This window comes from Colletotrichum scovillei (assembly GCF_011075155.1).
Source record: "Colletotrichum scovillei strain TJNH1 chromosome Unknown Contig00011, whole genome shotgun sequence".
NCBI classification, from domain to species: Eukaryota; Fungi; Ascomycota; class Sordariomycetes; order Glomerellales; family Glomerellaceae; genus Colletotrichum; species Colletotrichum scovillei.
The window spans coordinates 808,759-835,471 of NW_023336269.1; the positions used below are offsets into that span (position 1 = coordinate 808,759).

At 52.0% G+C, this 26,713-nt stretch overlaps 6 protein-coding genes across 6 annotated transcripts; 2 read left to right on the forward strand and 4 right to left on the reverse strand.

Annotated features, from left to right (window-relative positions):
- Positions 1–797: 797 nt before the first annotated feature.
- Positions 798–1,310, reverse strand: HER10_EVM0003104 (cytochrome b5-like Heme/Steroid binding domain-containing protein; the record flags this gene model as incomplete). Its single annotated transcript, XM_035472790.1, has 1 exon — positions 798–1,310. The coding sequence occupies one exon, from the start codon at positions 1,308–1,310 to the stop codon at positions 798–800; it is 513 nt and encodes a 170-aa protein (XP_035326670.1).
- Positions 1,311–2,268: 958 nt separating this feature from the next.
- Positions 2,269–5,135, reverse strand: HER10_EVM0011050 (cytochrome b5-like Heme/Steroid binding domain-containing protein; the record flags this gene model as incomplete). Its single annotated transcript, XM_035480492.1, has 5 exons — positions 2,269–2,879; positions 2,933–3,211; positions 3,293–3,520; positions 3,577–3,852; positions 3,917–5,135. 5 exons carry the CDS (start codon positions 5,133–5,135, stop codon positions 2,269–2,271), a joined length of 2,613 nt encoding a protein of 870 aa, XP_035327274.1.
- A 674-nt stretch (positions 5,136–5,809) lies between these two features.
- On the reverse strand, positions 5,810–6,830 carry HER10_EVM0010613 (uncharacterized protein; the record flags this gene model as incomplete). Its single annotated transcript, XM_035480066.1, has 2 exons — positions 5,810–6,121; positions 6,324–6,830. 2 exons carry the CDS (start codon positions 6,828–6,830, stop codon positions 5,810–5,812), a joined length of 819 nt encoding a protein of 272 aa, XP_035327241.1.
- Positions 6,831–13,061: 6,231 nt separating this feature from the next.
- HER10_EVM0013400 (ABC transporter) lies at positions 13,062–17,284 on the forward strand. The gene is made up of 3 exons (XM_035482761.1): positions 13,062–13,654; positions 13,940–16,896; positions 16,959–17,284. Exons 1-3 carry the CDS (start codon positions 13,503–13,505, stop codon positions 17,015–17,017), a joined length of 3,168 nt encoding a protein of 1,055 aa, XP_035327473.1. The 5' UTR covers positions 13,062–13,502; the 3' UTR covers positions 17,018–17,284.
- A 903-nt stretch (positions 17,285–18,187) lies between these two features.
- Positions 18,188–22,896, forward strand: HER10_EVM0010759 (uncharacterized protein; the record flags this gene model as incomplete). Its single annotated transcript, XM_035480209.1, has 6 exons — positions 18,188–18,991; positions 19,058–19,125; positions 19,206–19,302; positions 19,367–19,858; positions 19,935–20,135; positions 20,269–22,896. The coding sequence occupies 6 exons, from the start codon at positions 18,188–18,190 to the stop codon at positions 22,894–22,896; spliced, it is 4,290 nt and encodes a 1,429-aa protein (XP_035327248.1).
- Positions 22,897–23,580: 684 nt separating this feature from the next.
- On the reverse strand, positions 23,581–25,446 carry HER10_EVM0002211 (ent-kaurene oxidase; the record flags this gene model as incomplete). The annotated part of the gene is made up of 4 exons (XM_035471932.1): positions 23,581–24,014; positions 24,096–24,698; positions 24,782–24,850; positions 24,963–25,446. 4 exons carry the CDS (start codon positions 25,444–25,446, stop codon positions 23,581–23,583), a joined length of 1,590 nt encoding a protein of 529 aa, XP_035326598.1.
- Positions 25,447–26,713: the final 1,267 nt, after the last annotated feature.

Below are 26,713 nucleotides of genomic sequence, written 5' to 3' on the forward strand. Positions count from 1 at the left end.
TTCAAATGACCACCCGAGCTCGCATTGGTGTTCCTGTGGGCCGAACTGGCAAAAATCATTCTTATCAGCAGATCTAGCAAGTAGAATGTTCAGGTTACTTACGATCTCAAAACCGTGAAGCGGGACTCCTAGTTTTTGTTGCAGGACCTCACTGCTTAAATTCTGAAAGCCGATCACATGCTATAACGAGGGTGTCCCAGCGTTAGTCGATTTCGATACAGGTCTCTTCAGAAAAAACACCCAAAATCGGTGAGGGCTTACCATGAGTTCGTGAAATAGCTGTTAAAAGGAGCGCATTAGTAAATAGCAATTAGGAGACTCGCGAGGTCGCAGACTGACAGTGTCTGCAAGACACACCAGCGCCGCACTCTTGGAAGATTGAGTGACGTTTGCATCTAAAAGCGTCTTTATCCCAGAAATGTTGACGAATATCGTGATTGGCCCTTCCGATAAATCGTATGGCGCTGTCAATCCCTTGATGATTCCGTCCGGCTGATATGAGTTCAAGGTTGTTTTGTCGTTGAAAGTCCAAAATATTCTTTTCAAAAGGGAAGGGGAGGACAGCAGTTGGATCAATTCTTCCGCAGGTTTGCGAATGACGGGAGATGATTTCATTCTCCAGATTTTACCGACCTTACTCGAACCTGACAGAAGTGTCGTTTCATGACTCTCAAGGTTTTCCGGGATGAGCAGAGATTGTAGCCTGAAATGAAACGCACAATGTTAGCTCTGTCTTGATTCACGCCATACCTTGCTCTTGTCTACAGTATGATGTCAAGTCTTTTGGGAATTCATGATTACCAGTCTCCTTCGAGGGATCTCCGTACGATGTTATCAGCAATTTGTATCGCCTTTCTAAGAACACCCCAGATGATCGGATCGTGCGCGCTCCAGAGACGCGATCCAGACCAATTGGTGGACGAACTGGGAGGCGCAGTGAAGTCAATCATCCAACGGTCTCTTGACCAAACAGGCAGCCAAGACGACTCGTCTACTTGAATTTCGTTTTTAATCAGGACTTGCCCCTCGCCCGTTGCAGTATAGGCTTCCGTCTTTGCCAGTACCGCAGCTTCCCAGGTTCGCAACCCCGAGAACCTTGAAAGTTGCTGGCGCTCCGACAGGAGGAGATCATCCAGCTCGGGAGGAGACGGTTGTGGAATCATTTCGGAGTGCGGTTCAATGATCTCGAGTGTCTGCGGGTCAATAGATGGGAAGATTGGGTCCATCCATGATCGGCCATTCCGTCGCAGCGGGTGTGTCTCGCCAACGCCATAATACCTTTCCCAGCGACTTCCTGAAGAGTCAGACATTCTGGGGATGTTCAGTCTGCGACAGAATGAGTGATGCCGGAGACCAGTCTGCGTCTGAGTTCAAGACAGATTCGAGTACTGAACAGGTAGTGGAAAAGTAAGTTGAGCGGTTGAGTGAGAGCCTTGCAACCCAGAATAGAGCTCAAGTCTTTTGGTAGATCGGATTAGAATGGAAAGACGAGCGAGAAACACAAACTCCTCTCAAATGACTGAAAACAGTTGAGCGGTACAATTTTGGATCACGCTCAGCATTGTAACTGAAAAAAGACGAGCAGAAAGCCAAGGGGTCATAATACCTTGGTCTTGGACGCAAAAGAACTGTTCAATGAATCTTTCGGCAAGGGGTCAACGTGGGCTTCCTGTTCCTTTGTGTCCCGCCGATGGGATGCGTGGAACGGGTCCTGGTCCCTTTCCGGATTCAGCGAAATGGCACTGCGTATTTTTGCTACGTTTCCAGAACAATGAATTGCAAATACTTCGGATCATTTCAGATGTGTCATGAAGGGATCATGGGCATGGTAGCCGGAACTGACTTGCGAGACGCATAAACCTCAGAGTGGAAAAGGAACTATCTACTGAGACCACGGGTCTGGTACGGCCAAGGCCTGGTTCTCAACCTCATGAAAGATATTGAACATGATATAGCTTCTCTTTAGTGCTCTCAGAACATCCCAGCAATGCCCATGTCACGCGTTGGTCGTTTGAAGAGGCGTTGGAATTCGGCACCGTATTCTGACGTGGCGGATTTTGACACTTCTCGTGAAGGCGGGGATCATGACTGTCCGGCTTTGATGCGGGCAAAAAATGTCTGGAAGATGGACTACCTTAAGTTCGAACACAAAGATGCGTCATGAAATCTCGAACACACGATCAGCAACCTTTTACCGCGTCATCATTCCAATCAGTTCTGTTCCCTCATCAATCCGGCCTCAATCTGATACACGCGTCCTTGCCATCATCATCGATACATGTACAAGTCCTTCCACTCCCATTCTTGCCTCGGCTTCTCTGTTCCTCTTGAACCTGTTTCGCTTGAGCCTTCAATCCTAGACGAAGGACCACCAGCAGAGCCACGAGATTCTTTGACTACCTTCTTGTACGGCCGGACCGGAGTCGGCGAGCTCTTCCGTTTCACGCCTGCAGCTACTTGTTCTGGCAGTGCAAATCGGCTTGTATCAACAGCCTTGATGCTCTTTTTCTGTAACATAAGCTTCCCATTCCGCTTGCGTTTCGTGCCGGCCAAGCTCTGGATTGGTTGGATAATCTGGTCTGAAGCACTACTCGCATTGCCCTTTTCAGCAGCTTGAGCAAACGACATAGCAGGTGTGACTTTCGAAGTTCCACCACCTGTGAAATCAGGCATCTCTTCGGGAATCGGCCTGAAAGACCTTTTCCAATCGAAATCAGCATTATTTTGATTCGGACCATGCTGTGCTATAATTCGATATTGGAAGTCTGACCACAGCCATCGCTTCAGTTCTTGGTCTTGTAATGAGTGTGAGAGCGTTGTTCCGGCACGAGCTTTCAAAAGCTCATTGTACCCGCCAGGTTTTCCGTATCTGAGGTACGCTGGTGGAGTTTAGTCACTCTCGCAGACAATTATTGCCGACGGAACTACTCACAAGTCAAGTTGTATATGTACTTGCCATCAGAAACATAAGATTCATGGAAGCCCCAAGGCTCAACTTTGCCGTCCATGCGCGCCAACATTTGATCGTCCATGAAAGGCAGTGCGTCTATTGGCGCGACAACCTTGGCGACAACAAGCCGCTTTGTATCAAATAATGTGCAAAGTATTCGTGGCGGGCTTGCTGTGTCCATCTGGGCCGTCACATCCTTTCCCCAGTATTCTTCAAGTTCTTCGGATGCCAGGAGACTCCGTAACCCGTCTAAGTCGGTACCTGACCACCTTGAAAGATCCGCTAAGCGACTAGTGTCAGTATGAATTTCATCTTCAGTCTGGAACCGTTTTCTATGCTCACCCTTTCGGCTGAAGACTTGATTTCGGATTACAATTTGATCCGGAGATATGACGCCTGGGCTTTGCTCAGGGACAATCTGACCAACCTGCAGCCTTTCGAAATAGACATGGGTAGTAACACCAAGGAAACCCGTCGGAACTTGATGGTACTGCTCAAATTCCCGTGTACAGTCTTTTCCGGCGACGCTTTGCAGAATCTCCATACCACCAGGATGAAGTTTCATGAAGTCTACTTGATCAGCACTGAGTGCTTGACCTGAGTCTTTGAACCTGTACTGAACTTACCTGTAAGATCGATTACCGTATCCCCTTGGAAGACGGTATAGATGCCTGTCTCTGGGTAAACGTGCCACTTGACTTCGTTCAACGTGAAATGGCGGTATCGAAACATGCTGTGCCTCTCAAGTTCTTGCGTCCTGATTCCAATCTGATAAGGCCGAAGGAAGTCGACAATAACATCCGGATTAAATCCTGCACGAACTGCGTTGAAGAGAGGATTCCCCTGTCGTTTTGACTTGATAATCACCAGTAAAGGATGCATATGTTGTGGCAATTGGAAGTCTTAAAAATCAGCGTATAAGCCTATGAGCAAGTCTCGAGAATTCCAAGCCAGGAATAAACTTACCTTTCAGATCCCTTGTCAGATCAAACACGTGGTTACCAAAGGCTACACATGATAAGGGGTCTCTGTTGTCAGCCAGTCTGATATTCTCCGTGCGCATAAACCGCATCACTTGTCCAATAGGCCCATTTTGCAAACACAATTCGCGGGTCTGCTCGTTCATGTTTCCCGTGCGAAGCACTCTGTTTAGGATGGTACTGGAGGGACCTGGCCTCATTGTCAGCTGCTCTCGAGTCGCATCATCCCACCCATGTTCCGACGACAATATCCCACTGAAGTCGTAGATCAAATGCCTGTCATCACCGTCGGTTTTGTGGACAAACCACTTGACTCCGCTGCCGACGCGTTGGTGATCACCAATCTCGCCTACATGGTAGTGGCGAAGCGGAGGGGTGATCTCAGCAGACTTGCCTCGCGACGGGACTGGCGCCTGAGCGATCACTGGTCTCGCGACTGCCCACAATGGAAGATCGGCGTCGTCAAGGTCAATTATGTTCGAGACGATTCTTTGACCCTGCGATGCTACGATAGGGTAACGTATCTCGTGATTGACGAAAGGGGGCAAGTCTCTGTAATTGTAAGTTAACCACCCATGGTCATAGGGAGATTGATCCATCATTCTCCTTATATCACGCCAGTCACGCTCGAAACCTTTAGCGACCTCATGTGACACGTTTCCGTAAACTTTCCATCGTAAAAACGACAGTTTGGCGTTTTCCATGCACAGCTCTTTGTCGTGGCTTGGGGTATAGGAGTTGTGTAGGTACGTGCCCGTCGCTACTGATGTTATTTTCCTTTGACCAGTAGCAAGGTCAATGAGCTCCTGGCCTCCAGCAGCTTTGGGTATGCTCAGTCTTTCGGGATGCAGTGGCCTTGAGGTCGGACGAGTGGATGGCGTAGGCTTCTTCCTGACGGGCAGCGTTGCCAACCACAGATATGCATAGGCGTGGTAGAGGAACCTATGTGACGTTTTGTGTACAATTCTGAATTTGGCGACATCTTGACAATGGTCATATGGCCACAAGAGGCTCTTAATCTCGTGCCGAATATCAGATTCGTGTGTGTCGTGATGGGATTTAGACGAAAACCCAATGTCGATCAATTTGTATCGCAGTTGAGTCTCGGCATATACCGTAGCATCCCATTTGGTGTATTCTTCCTTGAACCATGGCCTCAGTCTTCGGAGATCCAATCGTCTTAACCTCAAGCGCTGAGCAATCATTTTCATACTATGATCAAGGCGGCCGTATTCCGAATAAGGTGGGTCAAGAATCTTGGCTCGTGAGGTTCGCGCGGCGTCTTGATAATGGCTCTCCCAAAGCCGTTCAGAAACACAGACCCCCTTGTATCTCAGTGCCTTGTATCCGTATTTTGGCACATGCGTCTCCCAGAAGTCGGACGTTGTCATCGCGCAAAGAACGATGGCAGGTATGCCGGGCAGATTTTCCCGAAATGGTTCCGTGAGAGGCCCTCCGTCGTAGGTATTCATGTGACCGACGTTTGACATGCAGAAAGCTGGCCAAGGGGCACGTATGCCGAAGAGACCATGACGAGACTTTTGGAGACCGCCAACGACGTCCTTCAAGGAAAATCCAAAAAATGACATTTCCCAGGAAATGCCCGCCTCTGTATACCTTTCTTCGTCCCAGAACTTTACTCGCGGCCACATAAGCAAGAGCTTGCGCAATAGAAGTGTCAATTTGTACTTACAACTTCGGTCGCAAAAAGGGGCTCTCTGGGATGCTTCTCTTGGTACGATCTCTGCATGTGGCCAGATATACCATGCTATATTCTCAGTGTTTAGTGAAGTTACTTTGGCAGAAGAAGATCTCGGCACACTACCATTAATTCATGCAGTATCTAGCCAAAACAGAAATTAGTCAATACCTATTAACATCAGAGGAAGGTTGGAATGGAGATCCAACTCACAGTCTTGGTCACCAGAAACGTCGCCTGGCGGCCTTCAGGGTCCTGGAACATGATATTTTGGAATATCGGCTGGAAATACTCGATACCAACACACATCCACTTGAGCTGCCTCCCGTTCTTATCAAGGAGCCTCGTTGTCGTTCCAATAGCTGAAGGCCATTCATCTCGAAGATAGAATCCCCAAAAGAAAGTGTCGGCGATGTCGTCCAGAACCTTTCGAGCTTCTGTTGGACTGAGGCGGGATTCAGGGCTGACCGGCTTGACGCGGAGGATGGTACCCTTCCGAGGGGTTTGATGTGTGGACCCTATCATGACATCCCGTCGAACTTCACGGGAATCCTCCTTTAGAAAACTTGCCAACCTAGCGGATATCAAGCGTCAGTGAAATGTAGAGATGCTACAAGTCTTTCCCCCACCGGAGGACTTCGGTCTCTGCGTTTTCTGGTACGGGCAAGGTGAAGACATACCATTCATGACTGACTGCTTCTTTCAGAATTCTATTTGCAATTTCGATGACTCTGCTTAGCTTCGCCCAGGTGGCGTCGTCGTCGATATCGATCGACAGCCCGTTGGGGTCGGGGTGCTTGTAGCTTGACCATCTCTCCCTTCGGAAGATCTTGAACCACTTCGTTTCGTCCACCTCGACAAACTCACTGGCGGCCCAAGATACGTACGGATACAGTGTCAAGCCGTCCATAAAATTGGAGAGTTTCTCGCGTGGATCGCCTTCGTCTTGAATGGCACCTGCCGCGTCCGAAACGCGGCAAGATGGTCCATATGCATCAATGTCTTGCAGAGCCCTGAGTTCTGACATACGTAGCCCCCCAAGGTATCTCATCTGAGTAGTCTCGCTGTAAAAAAGCCAGTCTATTATCTGGGAGGTCGGTCTCGGTACTGGGGTTTTGTCATCCTCGAAGGCTTCCTTAGTTGTATCCCAGTTGGGATGCTCTATCGCCCAGATGCTCGATCCGGAGCTAACGCGAGCCATTGTGTCGTCAGATCGCGCAACTCGAAAGATAATAGAGGTACGGCTGGCGGAAGTGTGACCTTTCGCTGCGGCTTCCCCTGGCGTTCTGACAAGGAAATGAGGAAACGAGAAAGAAGCAAAAGTGAATCCGGAAATGACTGGGACACGTCAAGTTCTTGTCATGTTGAGTGATGTAGAATTATTTGAGGTGGTTTGAACTTGGACCTCGACATTTCAGTTTGGGGGAAATCGTTTCAGAACGAAAACAACATATTGTCAGGACTCCTCGGACGAGGGCAGGAAAACTCGTGAGTCGATCGAGGATAATGCGTCAAGGCTCGCCTCATCAATGGTCCCTTGAGTAAAGTTTGTGCAAGCGGCTGCCTAGCAACGTCCCTGTCAAACCGCCAAGCAAGAGGGGCCTCTATAAACAATGGAGAGATTCGTTGTCCATGGACAGTGCCTTTGGGAGCAGCACCATAGTCATGTGTAATCCCCAAGGGATAGAAACCGAGGATCCACCATGGGCCTTACAATGAACATTCTGTTTGTTCAATCTGACTGTGTAACTAAAACATGCGGATTGGATGAATGAATCATGACCACGGAACAATGATTGAGAACCAACGACTCTGCGGCACGATGATTGCAGAGACCTCTGTTCAATCGGCTGAGGCCAACATGTGAGATTCGTCTAGCGGAAGACCTAAGACATGGGCCAGATGTTGAGAAGGATGAGACAGGCTACATACGACATCCTGGATTCGACTTTGACAGCAGGTTTGGCCATCCTTGCTCGACTATCATCTCGGGTTCATTTCTTGAGGCAGAATATCCCGCAAAGAACTCTAAAATGGGGTAAAGTCCGAATAACTGGCGATATTGGGTCAGCAGCTAGGGAGATCCTTCTTCGACGTTGACTTGTAGCGGTACCCAAGGTAGGCTGAGAAGCAACTTCGTATTGTGTCTACCACGGCGTGGTGCGATTTGTCGTGCACGTTTGTTTCCAAGACCTGCAATCAACCTCAATGCGGTCAGCGTGCCAATTAGACCAGCTGGATGCCCCGGTCCGCAACTGAGCGGAATTGAACGATTCGGATCTGTGAATAGATTGAATGAGAATTGCCATCAGCTCTGTTCACGAGATTGCGACGTCAATCCCGGCGACGATTAGTTTGCTCACACGAAACGAGGCTCATGATCATGGCTCCACCAGTTGGCGGGCAACACTTAAGAACTCGGCACTCCACGGATAGTTGAAGTCCAGATGTCATCTTCTCTTGACTTCAGGGTCTTCTCTATTAAGAACATAAATCTGGCCGACAAACTCAGGCTCCATTCTTCTTCTTCTTCAGGATGCGCGTCGCTCACATCATCCGGTTCGCGGCAGCGATGTCCCTCGCCTTGACTGCTACAGCAGGCATCGCAATCAGGAGCGCAAACACGACAGAACTCCAAGTCCCTCCAACCGACAACGCCCCTCAAGACTTTGAATCCCTCCGGGGCGGAGCTTCAGCCACCTGTCACTCGTTCACGATCAATCCGCGCTACTTCACCTTATTGTACGCAACCTGCCGTGACCACCTGGGCTTTGAGAAGATAGGCCATCTCAACTTGAACCTTTGCCTGGCAAATTCTTGTGGCAACCTTGAGGGTCGCGCAAGGTAAGTCACTGCCTGGCAGCAAAGCACATGCTACAAAGCGGCAAGACATTGTGTTCGCTCAAAGCTAATGACATCGATTTTCGAAAACCAGAGGACTATATGCGAATAGCTGCTCAGCAAGGACCTGTCAGCTCGACGGGCTCACTTTGAAATGCAAATGCGAAAATTGCTATGGCAGATATAGCTGGAGTTCTTTCAATCTGAGTAAGTGAATTCCAAAAGTGGCCAAGGGCCATCGTCGCTGACTCGATCTTCTCAAGACGACATTATTGGAAACGATAATGGAAGTCTCGTTTGCCACGGCCTGATGGGGCTAGGTTAAGATTCGGCATTCCTCGGCGAGGTGGGGCCGCGATGCCGGCCCGGAGTTGAGTTATTCACTTCCGGTTGCTGAAGATGGGACCTTAGAAGACACGGGCAACATGTAGACCCTTGTCTCCACGTCAGGAAACGGTCACGGCATATATACAGAGGTCACCAGGATCTGTGCGGGCCACCGACTCTATCTTTAGTCCATCAGACGTTTATGTTACCTTGTTTTGGCATATCTCTTAGCCTCGGCCCCCAAAGGCATGATAGTGACATTGAACGGCATCACCGGCGAGAAGCCTATTATATCATAGTGTCTATCTCCTCGCAGAAAAATCTAATGCCACGTGGGTGCTTTATCTAGTTATAGTGAGCATGTGCAATGCTCTCGGAGCCTAGCAAGTCACCACTTCTGGACCCGAACAACATGGGCGGAAGTCTGCCATCCTCTTCAGTATTTAGCTGCAAAGCATCGGTCGGTGGCAACTGATTCGGGGGCCAGAGAATGGGGGTCTTCGTGTGCAATTGCTGGGCAGATTGCATTCCCGTTCTCAACGACGACAAACATGTGAACGCAGATGTAAGCTCTATAATATGCTGCAGGAGAACTAAGGCAGTCAAGGCAATGACGCGCCCGCTGCTAGGCGGGCCATTGGTCGCTCGGCGGCAATATTGTCACGGGAGGCGGTTATCGAGATTTAAGACAGGGTCGGCATCAGGTTTCGGAACTGCGAACGCGAAGTATCAGTAAGGTTGTTGACGTCTTGCGGTTTTGGTAGTAGAAGGTTACTGACTCTCGTTATACGACGCTACCGCGTGGCCGGAACAACGTAATGACAGTAGTAGGTAAGCAGTCTAGATCAATCAAAGCGGGAGTGCCGTACCGTCGCCAGTGCTGTTTACCAGTGATTGAGGGATGTCATCACTGCGTTGGCCCAGGACGGGTCGGGCCTAACCATCTCGGAAGATACGATGAAAGCAAAAAAGGGATACGCAAGAAAGGACACGAGAGTTCAAAATTGTGATGTCTTCGGATTGCACCGCGACATCAGACGCCAAACTTTGTCGGCCATGCCGCATGGATGGAGGGCAGTTCGCGACGATAACGTCACCGCAGGACCTAGATTGGTCTCTTGGAGGGAGCCAATCGGGGATTGGCAGTTCGGTGATAGCATCCGAATAAAAGCCGATGGTAAAAGCGGGTCGGCAAAAATTGGCATCAAATGTCCTTTTGGCCTGAGGTGTTAGGCATCTGCAAAATAAGGTACCTTGCTGCAGGGACAGATTGAAAGAAAAAAGTTTTTGCAGGAGAAGGGTAAACATTCAAACATGTGAAAAGCCATCAAACCCTTCGAGGCTTCAACGCCCAATGTTCGGGTCTCTGTTGTTTGAAGTGAAAGATATCTCGCAAAACTGACAACCGTATGAATATATCTGCCACCACAAGCAAAAGCCAGGCCATCAGGCGGTCAATAAAGCGGGAGGGCGTGCGACCCCTGCAGTGGTCTTGATGGTCGTTGCCCAGGCTAAGAAATGACGGGCTTGGTGAAGGATCGAGAGAAAATTCTACGGGGGCCCCACGATTTTGTGGAGTTGGTAAGGGAGCGCAACGCCGCAATCGCAATCAACGGCTTATCACCCCGCCATCAATCGTGATGAGCTGGTGGCCTGAACGTATCGATAAGAGCAGATAACAGAAGCTACCTTATGAAGCTCAATATCAACGACATCGAAGTTGAGGGGGAGAACGGTTGACGGCTGCAGCGGGTTGTTTGCGCCTCTCCCGTGGGAAACCCACATCGAAAATGCTTGAGGGTTGCAGGTTCTTTCCAATGATACCGTCTTTTGATCCCAGAAGGGCGGTGACGAAATGTGTGGTACCATAGCATTGAATCATCCGCAACTCCAAGTATCTGGAAGCTAAGGGCACATTATTGACGACGTTCACCGTCGAATGCGGGAGGACAGGAGTGCAGATTATCGATCCGTCCAGCCTCGGAGGTCTGACCTCTTGCATGCCTCGCAGCCTGGTCTAGACAGCCAGCCAGTCTCAGCACTGGCTAAATGTAGCGACCTCAGCCTTCCAAGGACTCCTTTCGCCAATCCGCTCGCTCTCTCTGGGAGGCGTTGGGGGCGGGACAAAGAACCAGATGGAGTCGGACCTAGTGGTCGGCATCTCAATGAACCAAGGTCAAATCGGGCAGGCCGTGGCAAAAAGGGACGATCCGAGTGGTCCGGAACGCCAGCGAAGCCAGAACCCGGCTTCCATGCCAAAGAGAAGAGTGACAAGACGAGGAAGAATTAAAGGAAACGAAAGAAGATGTCGGATGAAACTGGGGATGGGAGGACCACCTCTCTGCTAAGACTTCGGCGTGTTTTGTAACAAGAGAAATTTTTTGGAACGGATAATAAGGGACGGTCCTATGGGAAAGTCAATCTCTTTCCTTCTTGCTCTGGCTGGTTGTCAGAAATCTACGGAAAGGTACGTAGCGCGGTACCTCGCATGTGCTTCCATGCGCAGGAGTACCTAGCAGTTCGGACATTGCGCCTGCCTCCAGGCAAAAGGTAATTGGGGTGGCGAAGCCGAGGCGCAGAAAACTGTTATGTACCGTCCAGACTTTGGGGTGCTTTCCTGTTTGCGTAGTTGCCTACGTATCTGTAAAGATACCGGTACACGTGTATTGCAACTGACATCTCACGCTGCATATGTACTCCGTACACTCTGGCGGTCTTTGGATGGGATGCGATGTTCATCCCCGGCCGAGACGACTCAGACGGCCTGGAAACGACAGGGTATGGGGGGTTACACATGGACGATGCCCGTCTCACCCCCTTTCCTCCTTTGTCCTCTTCGATTCTCACCCTCTTCCCCATACTACGCTAAGCGCACGGGATAAGGCAGGGCTTATCGTGAACTGAGCCACTCAGCCGGCACTGAGTTCAGAGAAGTGAGATTGCTGACTAGAGGTGCGACTGGAAGGTCGTTCAGCAGCGACGTGGATGGATCCGCCACTGTGGGGCAGCTTTAGGTGTCTGTAGTGACGACACTTTTATTGATATCAAATGTGTATCCATAGCGAATGGTAACATAGGGAGGTAGACACGTGGAAGGAAAGGCTTCCACGATGGAAAGAAAACAATGCCGATATGGCCCGAGGTTTGGCGACATGGAATTGCTGTGACAAAGGCAAGAAGGAAATTGACCACAAGGGAATATTTCGGAGGGTTGCTCCGTGAAAATAGCCTGGACCTTCTATGAAGTACACAGTAGGGGAAAGACACTAAGCGCCATGTTGACACCTTTCTATTTCATGGCTCTGAAGAGAGAGTATCGGTGAATCTGCACTGACTGACTGAGAGAGACTAGGGACCCCAGGTGTATTCAACTCAACAGATTGGAAGCCACTGTCGAATATCAGAGTCAGGAACCGGGCCTGAGCACCGTGTCGCGGTCAAGCACCATACAAAAAAAAAAGTCGTCAACCAAGGCAAATGGCAAAGTGTCCGTGGGCCTCACAAATGGCTGAAAATGCATTGGTGCATGAACGGGCATTTTCCCTCTCACCGCCCTTCTCGATAACCCTTTTGAGGTTAGCGCGGGGTCAGATAAGCGAGTTAACCCCTCCGATAAGACATGAGTCGTCGGGGGGGTGGAACACAGTGACACCCAATCAAGGTACCCAACACAAGCACAGGGCAGGTGGCAGCGAGGCAAGCACCAAGTACCTACACATTTGCAGGCAAGAGGTAAGGTAGGCAGGCGCGAAGGAGACACTTGGACAAGTCTTGGAGGGAAGGAGGGATGGAGGAGAGGGAGGAAGGCAGGAAGGAGGGGTGGTTTCCGCAGTTTCTGATTTTTTTTTCTGTGGTGGGGCTACCCTTGCCGCTAGCGTCGCCGTCGCCGGGCCAGAAGTGACACGCCGAAGCACACAGAGCCACACAGCGCACACTCTCTGCCACTTCTGTTGGTACCGTAAGGTACGGTCGCTGACGGAAGGAGCGAGAAAAAAAAAAAATAAAAAAAAAGTTTTTGGTGGGCGGGCGGCGGGACAAGGGGGGAGAATTACACACGTTGTAAGGCGCTGAACATTTTTGACCAGGCACCAAATGGAGGGGGAGGTACTGGAGGGGGAGGGGCTGTACCTTAGGTACCCAGGGAAGGGGGGGCAAAAGAAGAGAGCGATAACACAAGCCAGGCCTGAATTTTGGCGCTAGACATTAAAAACTCCCAGCCCGCCGCCCTCACCCTTTTTCACAATCTTTTTTTCCCTCTTCTTCCTCCTCTTGAACCTCTTCCTCTCTTCTTCCTCCTCTTGAACCTCTTCCTCTCTCCATCCTCCCGTTCCCTTTCTTCTCTCTCCTCCTGGTTATCCGTCTTCCTCCAGACGCATCTCCAATCAATCATTTGATTTTCTTCACACGTCCTGTCTGCGACGGTTTATCAAGTGCGATATTCGCCTAGATCGACCCCGCCTTCGCAAGAAGTTCAGAGACTATCACACCCCACGAATCGCCATACTAGAGCAGAAGAACTACGATCCTCCAGTCGTTTGTCTCTTCTCGCGGGCCTTTCCACATCTCTCAATCGTCCTTTTTCCGGTCACGATAGAGTTATAGACTTCGCATCTAGACGCTTTAGACGTTCAAGAATCGCGAGTTTCCTCCCCACACGAATATCTCAACAAACACCCTCCCGATCGACATAATACCAACCGTCATAATGTCTTCCGAGAACGCCCAGTCCGTCAAGGTTTTGGACGAGCTTTTCCAGAAGCTCACCGTCTCCAAGGAGGCTGCCGACATCAAGGAGTCCTCCAGCTCCCTGGCTTCCTTCATGAACGGCCGCATTGAGGATCAGGATGTTCCCACCAAGTAAGTTGTTACTGCTATCATATTCACTGCCGGCTGTACCGCAACGTTGCCTTTGGGGGGAGTGAGATTTACCTCAAGCGACCGTGTCCACGGCCTTGGGAATTTCTCCAAAAAAAAAAACGAGATTTTTTTTCTTGTTCCCCTCGCCTCTTCGGGCGGCTTTTGCACCGACCCGCTGCGACGCTGAGCGTTCAGCCACGCTGGCCACTCAGCGGCGAGTTATTTTCGGCTCACACAACTTTTTTTTTTCTGGAGCATCAGCGCTGACAAGGATTTTCCCCGCAGGACCATCGAGTCTATCCGCAAGCTGTTCAACAACAAGAAGGATGCTGCTGCCCGTGAGAAGGCCGCTGTCGCCATCACCGCCATTGCTCAGCACTCCGAGGTCTCCGCTCACGTCGAGCCCCTCCTCGTCGCTCTCCTCCCCGATGTCCTTGCCGCCGCTGGTGACAAGATCACCGGTGTGAAGAACGCCGCCACCGCTGCTGCTCTTGCCATCGCTGAGGCCATCAACCCCAACGCCGTCAAGGGTGTCTTCGCCCCCGTCAAGAAGTCCCTCCTCGAGGCCCAGAAGTGGCAGGAGAAGATGGCTGCTCTCGATGTCCTCGAGACTGTCATCCGCACCGCCCCCGCCCAGGTCGGCTTCCGCGTTCCCGACTTGATCCCCGTCGTCTCCGAGTCCATGTGGGACACCAAGAAGGAGGTCAAGGAGCGTGCCTACAAGACCATGGAGGCCATCTGCCAGCTCATTGTCAACCGTGATATCGAGCGCTTCATTCCCGAGCTTATCAAGTGTATCGCCAAGCCCGAGAACGTCCCCGAGACCGTTCACTTGCTCGGTGCCACCACCTTCGTCACTGAGGTCCAGGAGCCCACTCTTGCCCTCATGGTTCCCCTGCTTGATCGTGGTCTCGCCGAGCGTGAGACTGCCATCAAGCGTAAGTCCGCCGTCATTGTCGACAACATGTGCAAGCTCGTCGACGACCCGAACATTGTCGCTCCCTTCTTGCCCAAGATGATGCCTGGTCTCCAGAAGAACTACGACAACTTGGCCGACCCCGAGGCCCGTGAGAAGACCAAGCAGGCCCTCGACACCATCATCCGTGTCGGTAACGTCGTTGACGGCAAGATTCCCGAGGTCCGCCACGACTCCGACTTGGAGGTTGTCCTCCCCAAGCTCAAGGAGTCCATCCCCTCCAAGTCTAAGGCCAAGGCCGATAAGCTCGACATTGTCCTCCAGTACGCCTCCAACATCGCCGGTCAGCTCATCGACGAGAAGGAGATGGAGTCCGCCGTCTGGACCGAGGCCCTCAAGCCCTACATCGCCGTCGTTGTCGGTGATGATGATGCCCAGAAGGTCGTTGACGACTTCCGCAAGCGGGCCGCTCCCGGTGCCGCCGAGGAGGAGGAGGTTGACCCCGATGATGAGGAGGGTGAGGACCTTTGCAACTGCACCTTCTCTCTCGCCTACGGTGCCAAGATTCTTCTCAACCAGACCCACCTCCGCCTCAAGCGTGGCCAGCGCTACGGTCTTTGCGGTCCCAACGGTTCCGGAAAGTCTACTCTCATGCGTGCCATCAACAACGAGCAGGTCGAGGGTTTCCCCAAGCAGTCCGAGGTCAAGACCGTCTTCGTCGAGCACGACCTGGACTCTGCTGACACTGAGATGACCACCATTGAGTGGACCATGAAGAAGCTTGCCGATGCCGGTGTCGAGACCTCTCAGGCCGATGTCGAGGCCAAGCTCAACGAGTTCGGCTTCACCGAGGCCATGGTCAAGGGTGAGATCTCTGCCCTGTCTGGTGGTTGGAAGATGAAGTTGGCTCTTTGCCGTGCCGTCTTCGAGGCTCCCGATATCCTGCTTCTCGACGAGCCTACCAACCACTTGGACGTGAAGAACGTCAAGTGGCTCGAGGACTACCTCATGAACTCCCCCTGCACTTCCATCATCGTCTCCCACGACTCTGGCTTCCTCGACAACGTCTGCCAGCACATCGTCCACTACGAGCGCTTCAAGCTTAAGCGCTACCGTGGTAACCTCAAGGAGTTCGTCAAGAAGAACCCTGCCGCCAAGTCCTACTACGAGCTCTCCGACTCCGAGATGGAGTTCTCCTTCCCCGAGCCCGGTTTCCTCGAGGGTGTCAAGACCAAGGCCAAGGCCATTCTGCGTGCCAGCAAGATGTCCTTCCAGTACCCCGGTACTACCAAGCCCCAGATCTCCGACATCTCCTTCCAGTGCTCTCTCGGCTCCCGTATCGCCGTCATTGGTCCCAACGGTGCCGGAAAGTCCACCCTTATCAACGTCCTTACTGGTGAACTTATCCCCACCGTTGGTGAGATCTACCAGCACGAGAACATCCGTATCGCCTACATCAAGCAGCACGCTTTCGCCCACATCGATAACCACTTGGACAGCACCCCCTCCGAATACATCCAGTGGCGTTTCCAGACTGGTGAGGATCGCGAGACCATGGATCGCGCCAACAAGATCATCACCGACGCTGATGAGGAGGCCATGAACAAGATCTTCAAGATCGAGGGTACCCAGCGCCGCATCATCGGCATCAACTCCCGCAGAAAGTTCAAGAACTCCTACGAGTACGAGTGCTCCTTCGCCATTGGTGACAACGTCGGCCAGAAGAACGAGCGCTGGACTCCCATGATGTCCGCTGACAACGTCTGGCTTCCCCGTAACGAGCTTCTGGCTTCTCACCAGAAGATGGTTGCCGATGTCGATATGAAGGAGGCCCTCGCCTCCGGTCAGTTCCGCCCTCTGGTCCGTAAGGAGATCGAGTCCCACTGCGCCAACTTCGGTCTCGACGCTGAGCTGGTTTCTCACTCTCGCATGCGTGGTCTGTCCGGTGGCCAGCGTGTCAAGGTCGTCCTTGCTGCCTGCTCTTGGCAACGCCCCCACTTGATCGTCCTTGACGAGCCTACCAACTACCTTGACCGTGACTCTCTCGGTGCCCTGTCCAAGGCCCTCAAGAAGTTCGAGGGTGGTGTCATCATCATTACTCACTCTGCTGAGTTCACCAAGAATATCACTGAGGAGGTCTGGGCCGTCGTTGACGGTAAGATGACTCCTTCCGGTCACAACTGGGTTCAGGGCCAGGGCTCTGGTCCCCGTCTCAAGGGTGACGAGGGTGAGGAGGAGGAGAAGTTCGACGCCATGGGCAACAAGATCGTCAACACCAAGAAGAAGGTCAAGTTGTCCTCTTCCGAGCTCCGCAAGAAGAAGAAGGGTAAGTCTATTCCATCGATCACTTGATGCTCTACATGCAGAATGCTAACATCTCTCCTTCAGACCGTATGGCCCGCCGCAAGCGTGGTGAGGAGGTTTTCTCCGACGAGGACGACATCTAAACCAGTCGCCACGAGATCGCTTTCCTTTCCATTTGTCACGAGCCTTACAAAAGTCTTTTTTCGGTAACGCGGGTTGCATGGTTACGGGCCTGTTTATGATTTCTTTGACGAGCACCCATGAGATTCCCCTTGAAATGAAATCGCCGGATGAAGGAATGACCATCTCGCTGCGGGATTGGAGGATCCCGCGCGCGAGTGTGAGAGAGGTTCCTGGCGACAGGGAATGAGGGGGTAAGAATAAGAGAGTAGAAAGAGTAAATAGACGGCAATACAAGCCATAGACACTTCAACTTCTTTTCCTTGACTGATGCATGTGACGTGATGTGTTTGATGCCTTTTTCTCCAGGAGATGGGAGACTATGTTCCAGGTGGTCAGTTCTACGTTCCGACTGGCAGTCAAAACCAAAATCCCATTCCCATCTGTACCCATCTCATTTGACCCATTTCCGAGGTTGAACGTCAACCTGATGCTTTGGTCATTCTCAGGCCCCGATCTTGTGTTTGTGTGTGGTCATGGTGCTATTGTACTCGAGTGACTGGGATATGCTACTTGGACAATACCCCGGGATACGTGTGATACCAATCGTGCCTTTGTCTCAACTCCCTCAAATGTCAGTATCCCTTACAACTTCCTGCACATTGACGCTCAGCCGGAAATACTGCATCTATTGACCGGTAATTGTAGATTCCTTTGTCACCATGCTATGCAGGTTCCCTCTAGCCCATCAATAGTCTCAGGGGCTTCAGGTCTCGCCGGAGACAGTTGAGCCCCCAGAAGCCATATCTGAACGTCCGAGGTCAGAGTGCTCCTTTGAGAGATCTTTGGAGGGATGCAGGTTGAATGCGTCTGCATGTGAAGTCAAAGGACCAGCTGTGTTGATTGTGCTCGACATTGTTCAAAGTTGAGGGAGCTGCCGAAGACTACTATTTGTGTCCTGCTTGTCTTCGAGATCAACTCCAAGTCTTCGAGAAGACAACGTAAAAGATACCAAAGTGTGTTTTGTTCTTCCATCCGTGATGGCCCCCTCGGCCGAGAAGTGTTTTGATATTTCTTTCTCTTCATTCTTCGGTTTCCTCTAGGAAACCCTCGTTATCTCGACACCCTCTACGTTATCAAGCCATCCAACGTCCGTTCCAACCGACGACACCACCACAGGTGAGGCCATCACCATGGCCACCTCCCCAGACAAAGACCTCACCCAAGAAACAATCTACGACGAAGAATGGTGGGTGAAAAACACCCGCGAACACCCAGACAGCCCAATTTCCCTCCCCCTCTCCCCGTCACCACAGCCAGCCTCCTCGGGAGACTCAAACGACACCGACACCTCCGACCACACAAACACCTCCAACATCTCCATCCCCGCCACGGCAATCCACACCCACGACACAACCGCCGCGACCATCACATCCCTCCGACCGCCAGGGAACCCCCACGCACCCTTATTCCTCGGCGCGCCGCCCGTGAAGCCGGCAAATAAAGGCCAATGGGCTTACGTGGAGTACATCCCCGCCTGGACGGACCCGCTCTGGAAAGACGGCGATTCGAGAGTGCAGGACGAGAAGAACCCGGCGTACGTGGTGCGTAAGCGCGACTGGACGAAGACGATCCGTCCGGCGCAGCTGCCGCAGGATAGGGCGCAGAATCCGAGCGCGTTTGCGTTACGGTACGGGGTGTATCCTGACAGATTGGATGGTAGGTCGCGGTTGACGCCTACGAGGGGCGCGTTTCGCACGTTCAAGTATGATGGGGTCGAGGTTCCTGGTGTGACGGCGGAGGTTGTGATTAAGCAGGCCGAGGGGTTTGCGAATGCGGCTGGGTTGGCTGGGGTGGATGGGTTGTTGGAGGTGTATTCTGGGATGAGGGGGGGTGGGGGTGATGAGAATGAGAGGTTTGTGTTGAGGGCGTTGGAGGGGATGAGGGATGATGAGGATTGGCAGATGGTGATGTTTCGGGGGATGACTTCGCATGAGGTATGTTTGATGCTTTGTTTTTGTGAGTGTTTGTGAGGGTGAGTTGAGGTTGATGAGGAAGTGTAGTTGATTGAGGGGGGGATGATGTCGATGAGGAATGGGAATGCTTGTGATTTGAAGAATGATCTTCACAAGTAAGTTCTGGGACGGTTGCCCCTATCTTCTCCATGTTATCTCAGCTGACCTGTTTGGATGGATGAAGGTATCTCACGAGAGACAAGTGGGTTGAAAGCACATGGCGAGGATGCGACCCCGAAAAACCAAGACTCGTCTACCAATCCGGCCAAGTCAAAGGAGAATGGGACCCAAGAGTGAGAAGAAGAGAGACCACCCCACTCGAGACCATCACGAACATCAGAGCTGACACGTATCAAGACCAACGACTACCTCTGGGAAAAAATGCAACCCGCCCTCCTCCTCGCCTCTCGCATCCTAACCCACCTCGATAAAAACGACCCCTTCTGGCGCCGCCTCCACGACGTCCTCAACCGCCAGACCATCGGCGAACCCCACGACTACCGCACACCCGAGATGCGCAAGAAGAACCCGATCGTGAAGTTCACACTCCACGACTACGCCGACGGCGGCGGGCAAAACGCCATCGTGGACGACGAGACTCGCAAGGACATGTTTGACGTCCACTTTGAGGTTCTCCGCGTCCTGCAGACGAGGATGCGGTTCATGGTGTGTAGAGGGTATAAGGACGAGGATGGCGGGACGGCGGGCGTGACGTGTGTAGCGGGCTCGTGTATCGATGTGCATATTGCTGCGGATGCGTTGTGGCCGTTGGTTGTGCCTGGGTATAGTGATGATGAGAGGTTGATGCAGGGGTTCTTTCTGGCTTCTACTATTGTTCATGAGATCGCTGTAAGTTCTTGACCTCTGTCAGGACACCTTGGAATGGTAATTTTATCATGAAAGTTGCTAACGTTGATGTGGGTAGCATGCGGTCAACTACGCGCACCATCTCGTTCTCTTGCCGCCGGCCTGCTTCGAGGTTGAGACCTGGAAAGCTACCCCGGACAAGGTCAAGAAAGCTTCGGAGATTGGATCAAAGATGTTTTCCAAATTTTCGGATGGCCACATTGAGCCGTTTTTCGAGGATGAGCCGCAGGCTGAGCTGGGGTTTTGTATAGAGAATAGAGTGAGTTGATTCTCTCTATGTTTCCTTCTTTTCCTTGCTCTCTTCGCAACTTCCACTGCCCCTTTCTCACTCAGAACCAATCGTCATGTAGATAGTCACAAACCACACTAACACATCACCTACTACCCATTAGCTCTTCGGCGGCGTTACCTGGAATATCATATCCCCCGAAATACCTTACCTCTTCTTTCTGCCTGCCGCCATGGCAATGGAGAGGTGGCCACGGCCCAAAGGCGATTGCCGCCGCCCCTCCCTCGAAAAGCTCCAAAAAAGTCCGGAAAGACTCGTTCTCGACCAGATACCGCTGCCCTCGGACCAATACTTCTCCCCCACTCGCGTCGTCCACATTGTCCGCCTCTTCACCGAAGCCTTCTGGGGCGTCGAGGTGAACAAGTACGGCCCCGCGGCGCTGCGCTTCGGCGGCTTGGACCCGGTCAAGCTCCCCATCCTCTGGCCGCGCATCCAGCTGAGCGCCGCGCTGAGGGGTGTGCTGGCGCCGAGGGGCGATCGGGCTCTGGAACTGCTGCCGCGAAGCGACTCGGAGGAAATGCTTGACGCTGGCCCTACGCTGCATCGTTTCTTGTACCAGGTCGGGACCGAGTTTCTGAGGCCGAATGTGGTGCGGTACCGGTGGGAGAGAGACCACAAACACTTTGTTCACACACGGAACGGCCAGATGATCTTACACATGTTTCAGTTGGCTGTCATCGTGATTGAGACCGATATCGCGTATAATTTGCGGCAGAATACCGAGGATGTTGATAATAGGCGAAAGAGCAGAGCCTGGCTGAGGAGCTGGAAGAAAGCTGAGACTCGAAGATGGGGGTCGAATCTCGACAAGAGTTTACAACATGCGCAATCGTCATCGAATGGCAAGCTATGCCCTTTGCCACATCGATCGGTTCATCCCCTCCAAGATGAGGACTATTTCTGGCAAAATATTCCCGACTTAGGGACGAGAGCGGGACAGCGGACAGCGGAAGTGTTGAGACGGGTATACGAGATGATCATCTTCGAGATCGCGTGCTTTCAGCAAATATTTATCGACATTTACCACCTCGACGACGCAGAGCTCGAAGCGTTCCAAGCGACGAAGGCGCCCGAGGACCTGGACTGGCGCCTCACGTTTACAACCGATCTGGGAACGGAGGCACTGCGACAGGCCACGAGACTCGTGGCAGACTATGGCGGGACCGGTTTCATACCCGCCGTCAACATGGCGGTTCTCCACGACTTTGTGGGGAAATTCACCAACATGAGGGCGCAGCTCGAGGAGATGAAGCCGTGGGCGGAGAATCTTTCCGAGATCAATCCTTCCAACTATAACCTCCTGCAACCTATAATACCGAGGCTCAAGATCGCGCGGCGGCCGGTGACGGCAAGGATGGTCAAGATTGTGCAAAAGGAGCTCGGGATGCTTCCCGTGGAGACTTTGGTGGTTGTTGAGAAGTTTCTGAGCTTTGTGAAGACGACGGTGAAGGCTGCGGGCCAAGTAAAGATCGATTTGGCAAGGGATTATGAGATGGATCTGGACGAGGTGGTTACCGAGTTCGAAAAGAGGGATAAGCTTGATCAACCTGACTTGGTGGAGGATGCTGCTGACGAGGACGACCCCGAGGACGGCCTTGCCGACAATGATCCGCTTACTGAAATCATCAGGAAGAGGAAGCCTAAGAACCCCTGGAATGGAATGAATCATCCTCCAAAACGGCTCAAAAGACCCAGGATCGCGGCACCGCAGCTCGTGCCCCAGCCCCTGGCGCATCCCACACCCTTCTCAAGATACTCTCCGCCCAGGCATAGGTTTGGGGACACCACCAAGGCCAGCCGGTTCTCAAGACGCAACATAGTCAACGCCGTCCCGGACCCAATGTCCAAGATCCCAAACGTATTCGCCAACATCCCAGACATATCTTTCCCTCTATCGCAATCTCCTTCCGGGTTCGCGGGATACGGTCCAGGCCAACAGCAGCCGCCGCCACAGCTCCCTACTCACGCTTCAGTATTCGGCAAACCTGGGATCCGGATCGCAGAAGGCCCGGAGCCGATGGGCATATTCCCCCACGCGTATGCGTTATCGGCATCCTTCACGGAAGACCTTGAGCACGAGGCCAGGGCCCGACTTATGCTCGCGCAGCAGAGCCCCGCGAATTCCGCTTTCGGGTTCAGAGAGAGGCACGGAGCGACGCTAGCGAACGCGTATCGTGATCCTTTGCCCGTGATACCGGATTCTCCTGAAAGGCATACTACCGGCGCCGCCCCAAATTTCGGAGTTGGTGGGGGAAATCGACGGCGAAGAATTCCGGATCCGCAGGATTACTCACCCACTACGGAAGAAGTGTCCAGCTTATCAAGTTATCCAGGTTCGACTCCGAGAAACGTAGTCAGGGGGAATGGGGCGGTGGGCCCCAGGGACGTGGATGCTGTAGATGAAGACGAGAGATGGAGGATAACTAGCACAAACAGAGCCAACGCACTCAATATGCAGCGAGAAATGGATATAAAGCAAGGGGCGAAAGAGAAGATTGAGGAGCAAAAGCGGCAGCAGCGGGAGTGGCTGAATAGTCTTGCAAGACAGCAGGCATCGACCGGCATGTTGGAGATGGACATGGGGCCTGATTTCGGTACAGGACCTTTAGGAGAAGGATCAAGTGCTAGTACTGGTGGGTTGGATGAGAGAGTCGGCTCGGGGCCATCTACTGCTTCTCATCGGCAGCAGGCGAGGTATCTGCCGAACGATATGGACTGGGTGCCTGGCTGAGGATCACTTGTTCAACCAGGCTCAGCCTTTAGGGCAGGGGAAACAAAGTCTTCTTTGCCAGATAAGCTGAGTCAGGGAGAGGAAGCTGGATATGTCGATGTGTTTTGGATGGAGGAGTCAAGGAGTCCTTTTAGAGGCAAAAGCCTGTTTTCCATCTGCTTTATTTAGCAAGTAGACATACTTGAAAGGGAACTCTATTCAACAGAGTATGCTTGAGAAAATGCGTCTCAATCAAGCTTCCCAGATTCTTTACTGCAATGAATGTCTCACCTTACGCCTGGAATCTTTGTAATCTTCACCGTCAAATACTATATGCGTATTCGTCAACGAAGCCTGAGGTATCACAGGATAAGGCGGGGCCCGGGGCATAGTTTATAACCTGATTCACCTCATCCGTTCTCAACAGCAGTAAAAGGGACTCCTGCCCAGAAGCTTAAGATGGTTATACCCCTAATCCTGAAGTGCAGAGCTACCGAGCTGTAGTTTGTGGGTTCGAATCCCACAAGCGCCCTTCATGTTTCGTGTTTTTGTTTTTCTTCCTTTTCTTTTTCTTTCCTGGCTTGAGGCCAGAGTATCTCGCTCTTGGGAGAGTCATCTGAGTGGATTGAAAACCAACATTCGCTCAAGAATTCACTGCTGTCTCCTCTGTACAAATGCCACGTATCAGCAGACCTCAATCCAACCTCATATCGCATCAATATCAATCTCCGGCGCCTCCCTTCTCCTAAACAATAACTTCGCCGTACTATCCGAGTTCCACGCAAATCCCCACTCCTGCCACTGATGCTCATATCCAGGCGTCAACTTCCAGTCAAACTTCATCAGCAAATGCGCCAGCGCAATCTTGAGCTCATTACCGGCGAAGAAGCGACCCGGGCAGGCGTGCTGGCCGTGGCCGAAGCCGAGGTGTGAGGGCGATGTGCTGACGAGGTGGGCCTGGCTGTCGAGCTTCGGGTCGCCGCGCATCTTGACGAAGCGATAGCCGTTGAAGGCTTCGGGGTCCGGGTAGATGGAAGGGTCGTGCATCTTGCCCAGGTCGCCGACGCAGCGTTCTCCTTTTTGGAGTTTGAGGCCGTTCGGGAGGGTTACTTGGCGGGTTGCCATGCGGGCCATAATGGCTGGTTGACGTTGTAAGCAAGAAGTCATATTGATAATAGGTCCATGTCATTATGGAATGGAATAAAGAGGGAGATGCTCACCGGATGTGACTGGCTTCAGTCGTTGCGACTCTTTAAGGACGCTGTCCATGAGTTTCATATTGAAAAGAGCCGTCTTCTTCCAACCTTCAGCGGTGAGAACTTCAACAATTTCCTTCCTCAGGGCATCAAATAACTCCGGGTTCTCTGCAATGCGTAGCATAGTCTCCACGAGTAGATCCGTAGTGGTATGAATCGCGACGACCGACAGACCCAGCTGCGCGCCAACAACATCATACTCCCGCCCCTGGCTCTCCTCTTCGAACCAATCAATGCCATCATTGAACTTCGGCACCGGTTCGCCCCTCTCAGTAGCCCGCTGTCGCGCATCTCTACGCTTTTGAAGCACCGGCTCAATGATGTCTCGAGAATCAGATACTTGCCGTCTAAGAGTCTTGCACTTAGGGAGAAACAGGTTGGCGGCATAACGCAGCCAGTATGGGTATGGACGCAGGATCTCAGCGCCGAGGAAGGCGTTGACGGTGTAGGACTTTGTTATAGCGAGCCAGGCTTCGTCGCGGCATACTTCATCGCCGAGGAAGACGCGGGATGAAAGGCGGCAGATGAGGTCGAGGATGGTGTCTTTGGTGTTGTACTCTTGCCATTCTACGTAGAGCAGTCATAAGCGTGTTAGCAATGTGAACAGATGACGAGCGGCTACTATGCAGTTGGCGTATCAAGAAACGTACCTGTGGGCTTGCCGAAGATGTGATCGACAGCAAATCTAGTTTCCGACGCAAGAGGCTCCGTGATTTGGTCTGTATCATCGTGTAAGTATCGTGATGGTGTGCTGGTGTAACGTGGGGTCTCAATGTGGGGTGTGGGGTAAGAAAACGGCAACTTCGTGATGGGAACGTAGTGAAAACCTACTGAGCAACTTGGTGATGCGCTTCTTGATGACAAGCTGAAAAAGTCCGTCCGGTCTGTTGCCAACCGCAAACCCTTCGAACCCATTCAGTTGAGGGTGGAAGTTGTCTGCGAAAGCCTTTGAGAAGCTCAACCCTGGCTCGTTGCGAATATCGTGAACTAGATCCGGCGGAATGACAACTGTCTCACCAACGTCCGTCATGAGTCTGTAAGGCTGGCCGGGAAATTGAGTTCGGGCGTCTTCCATAATACGACGAGCATTCATCAAGAAGCCCTTCTTCCGTTCTTGGTCGAAGAAATCGAATAGTCGTCCCGGGTTGACGGAGGGGAGTTTGCGAGAAGGCTTGCGAATGTGGGGTATTATCGTGAAGACGCTGATGAGGACAATGCCGAGACATAGTGATGTCCATAAATCCAGCTTACGGATGAGTGATGAATCGTCGGCCCATGAGCTTAGAAGATGTTTGGGGGTTGTTATGGCCTCCATTTCGGCAGTTCAAGGTGAGAGAAAGTATGAAGCAAAAGCTGATAGACCAAGCTTGGAGATGGTGAAAGGTGTAAGTGCGTCCGTCTACCATCAACTTATATACTCTGCCCAGCCTTAGAGGGGGCAGCTCGGCGGTGAACAAATAATCATCTTCGGTTTCACCATTACACGAGAGATTTCGTATTACAAGTCAAGAATTACTCAAAGCCATCTCCACGTTGACGTTGTTTCTAGCATATCACGGTGCTAAATCGCTGCCCGCCGGCCAACACTCCCGTCGTTGCAACTCTGCGCGACCCGCCGCCAACCCTGTCCGTAGCCGTCTCAGACGAATCAGCGGCGTTTACAACTGGGGACTGCGTCTCTTAAGTTCCGAGTCATGCAGATCATTGTAGCAAGCTTCGGAAGCAGACAAGTGCCCGACAGCGGGACGGGTGGATCTCTAAAATCTGGGATAGTTTTTGATGCCCCCCGGGGAACCGTCCTCAAAAGCGACGACCATCCTCCTCAAATTCTTCTCAGTTTTTGGATCTTTTAGTGCGAGGTCTTGTTTCTTGCCACGACTCCCCGCTTAACAAGACTGTCCCCACTTACATCGCGCAAATTCTTCCTTAACCCAAGGCCGACGATGCGGGGGTTAGCCTGGTGTTTTGACGCGACACGGACAGTGATGGGTTACTAAAGTTCAGCAACGCGGCGTGCGAGGGCACCGTTTGTCCGTTGTGGCTACGCGCACCATACATATAGGACGAAGTCTTGGTTCGCGCCAGGCATGACATGCGATGACGGCAACTTGGCAGATTCCGTGGTCCTGCACAACATTTATGTTGTGACGGCAAGTAGAGCAACATCTGACACCAAAGGTAACAAGGACTCCAGTTCGCCAATGAAAGGATACATTTAGGTTATGTCTCCTTGAGGCTCTAACCAGCACAGCATGAGTGATTGGCACTGTGCATCTAGGCGAAAGATAAGTCCTGATAGCGGGTGATGGCTTGCTTTGACAATGTCTTCCCAAGGCCGCCTGCATTCGTCAGTCTTGACGTTAAGTGCCATCTATCAACTGAAAGTGACTAAATGATTCCAAGTTGCACAGTGGAGACTGTCGCGTCGAGAGTGCAAACTTGACTCATCTGAGCAACTGAGCCTGTTGTCGTCATAGGTCACGGCCATCAGCCATCGGAAGGCCAGAACACATCGCAACAGTACGAGGCATCAATCTCTTGAACTTATGAGCAAGTACGACTACAACTGAACTCAAAGAAGC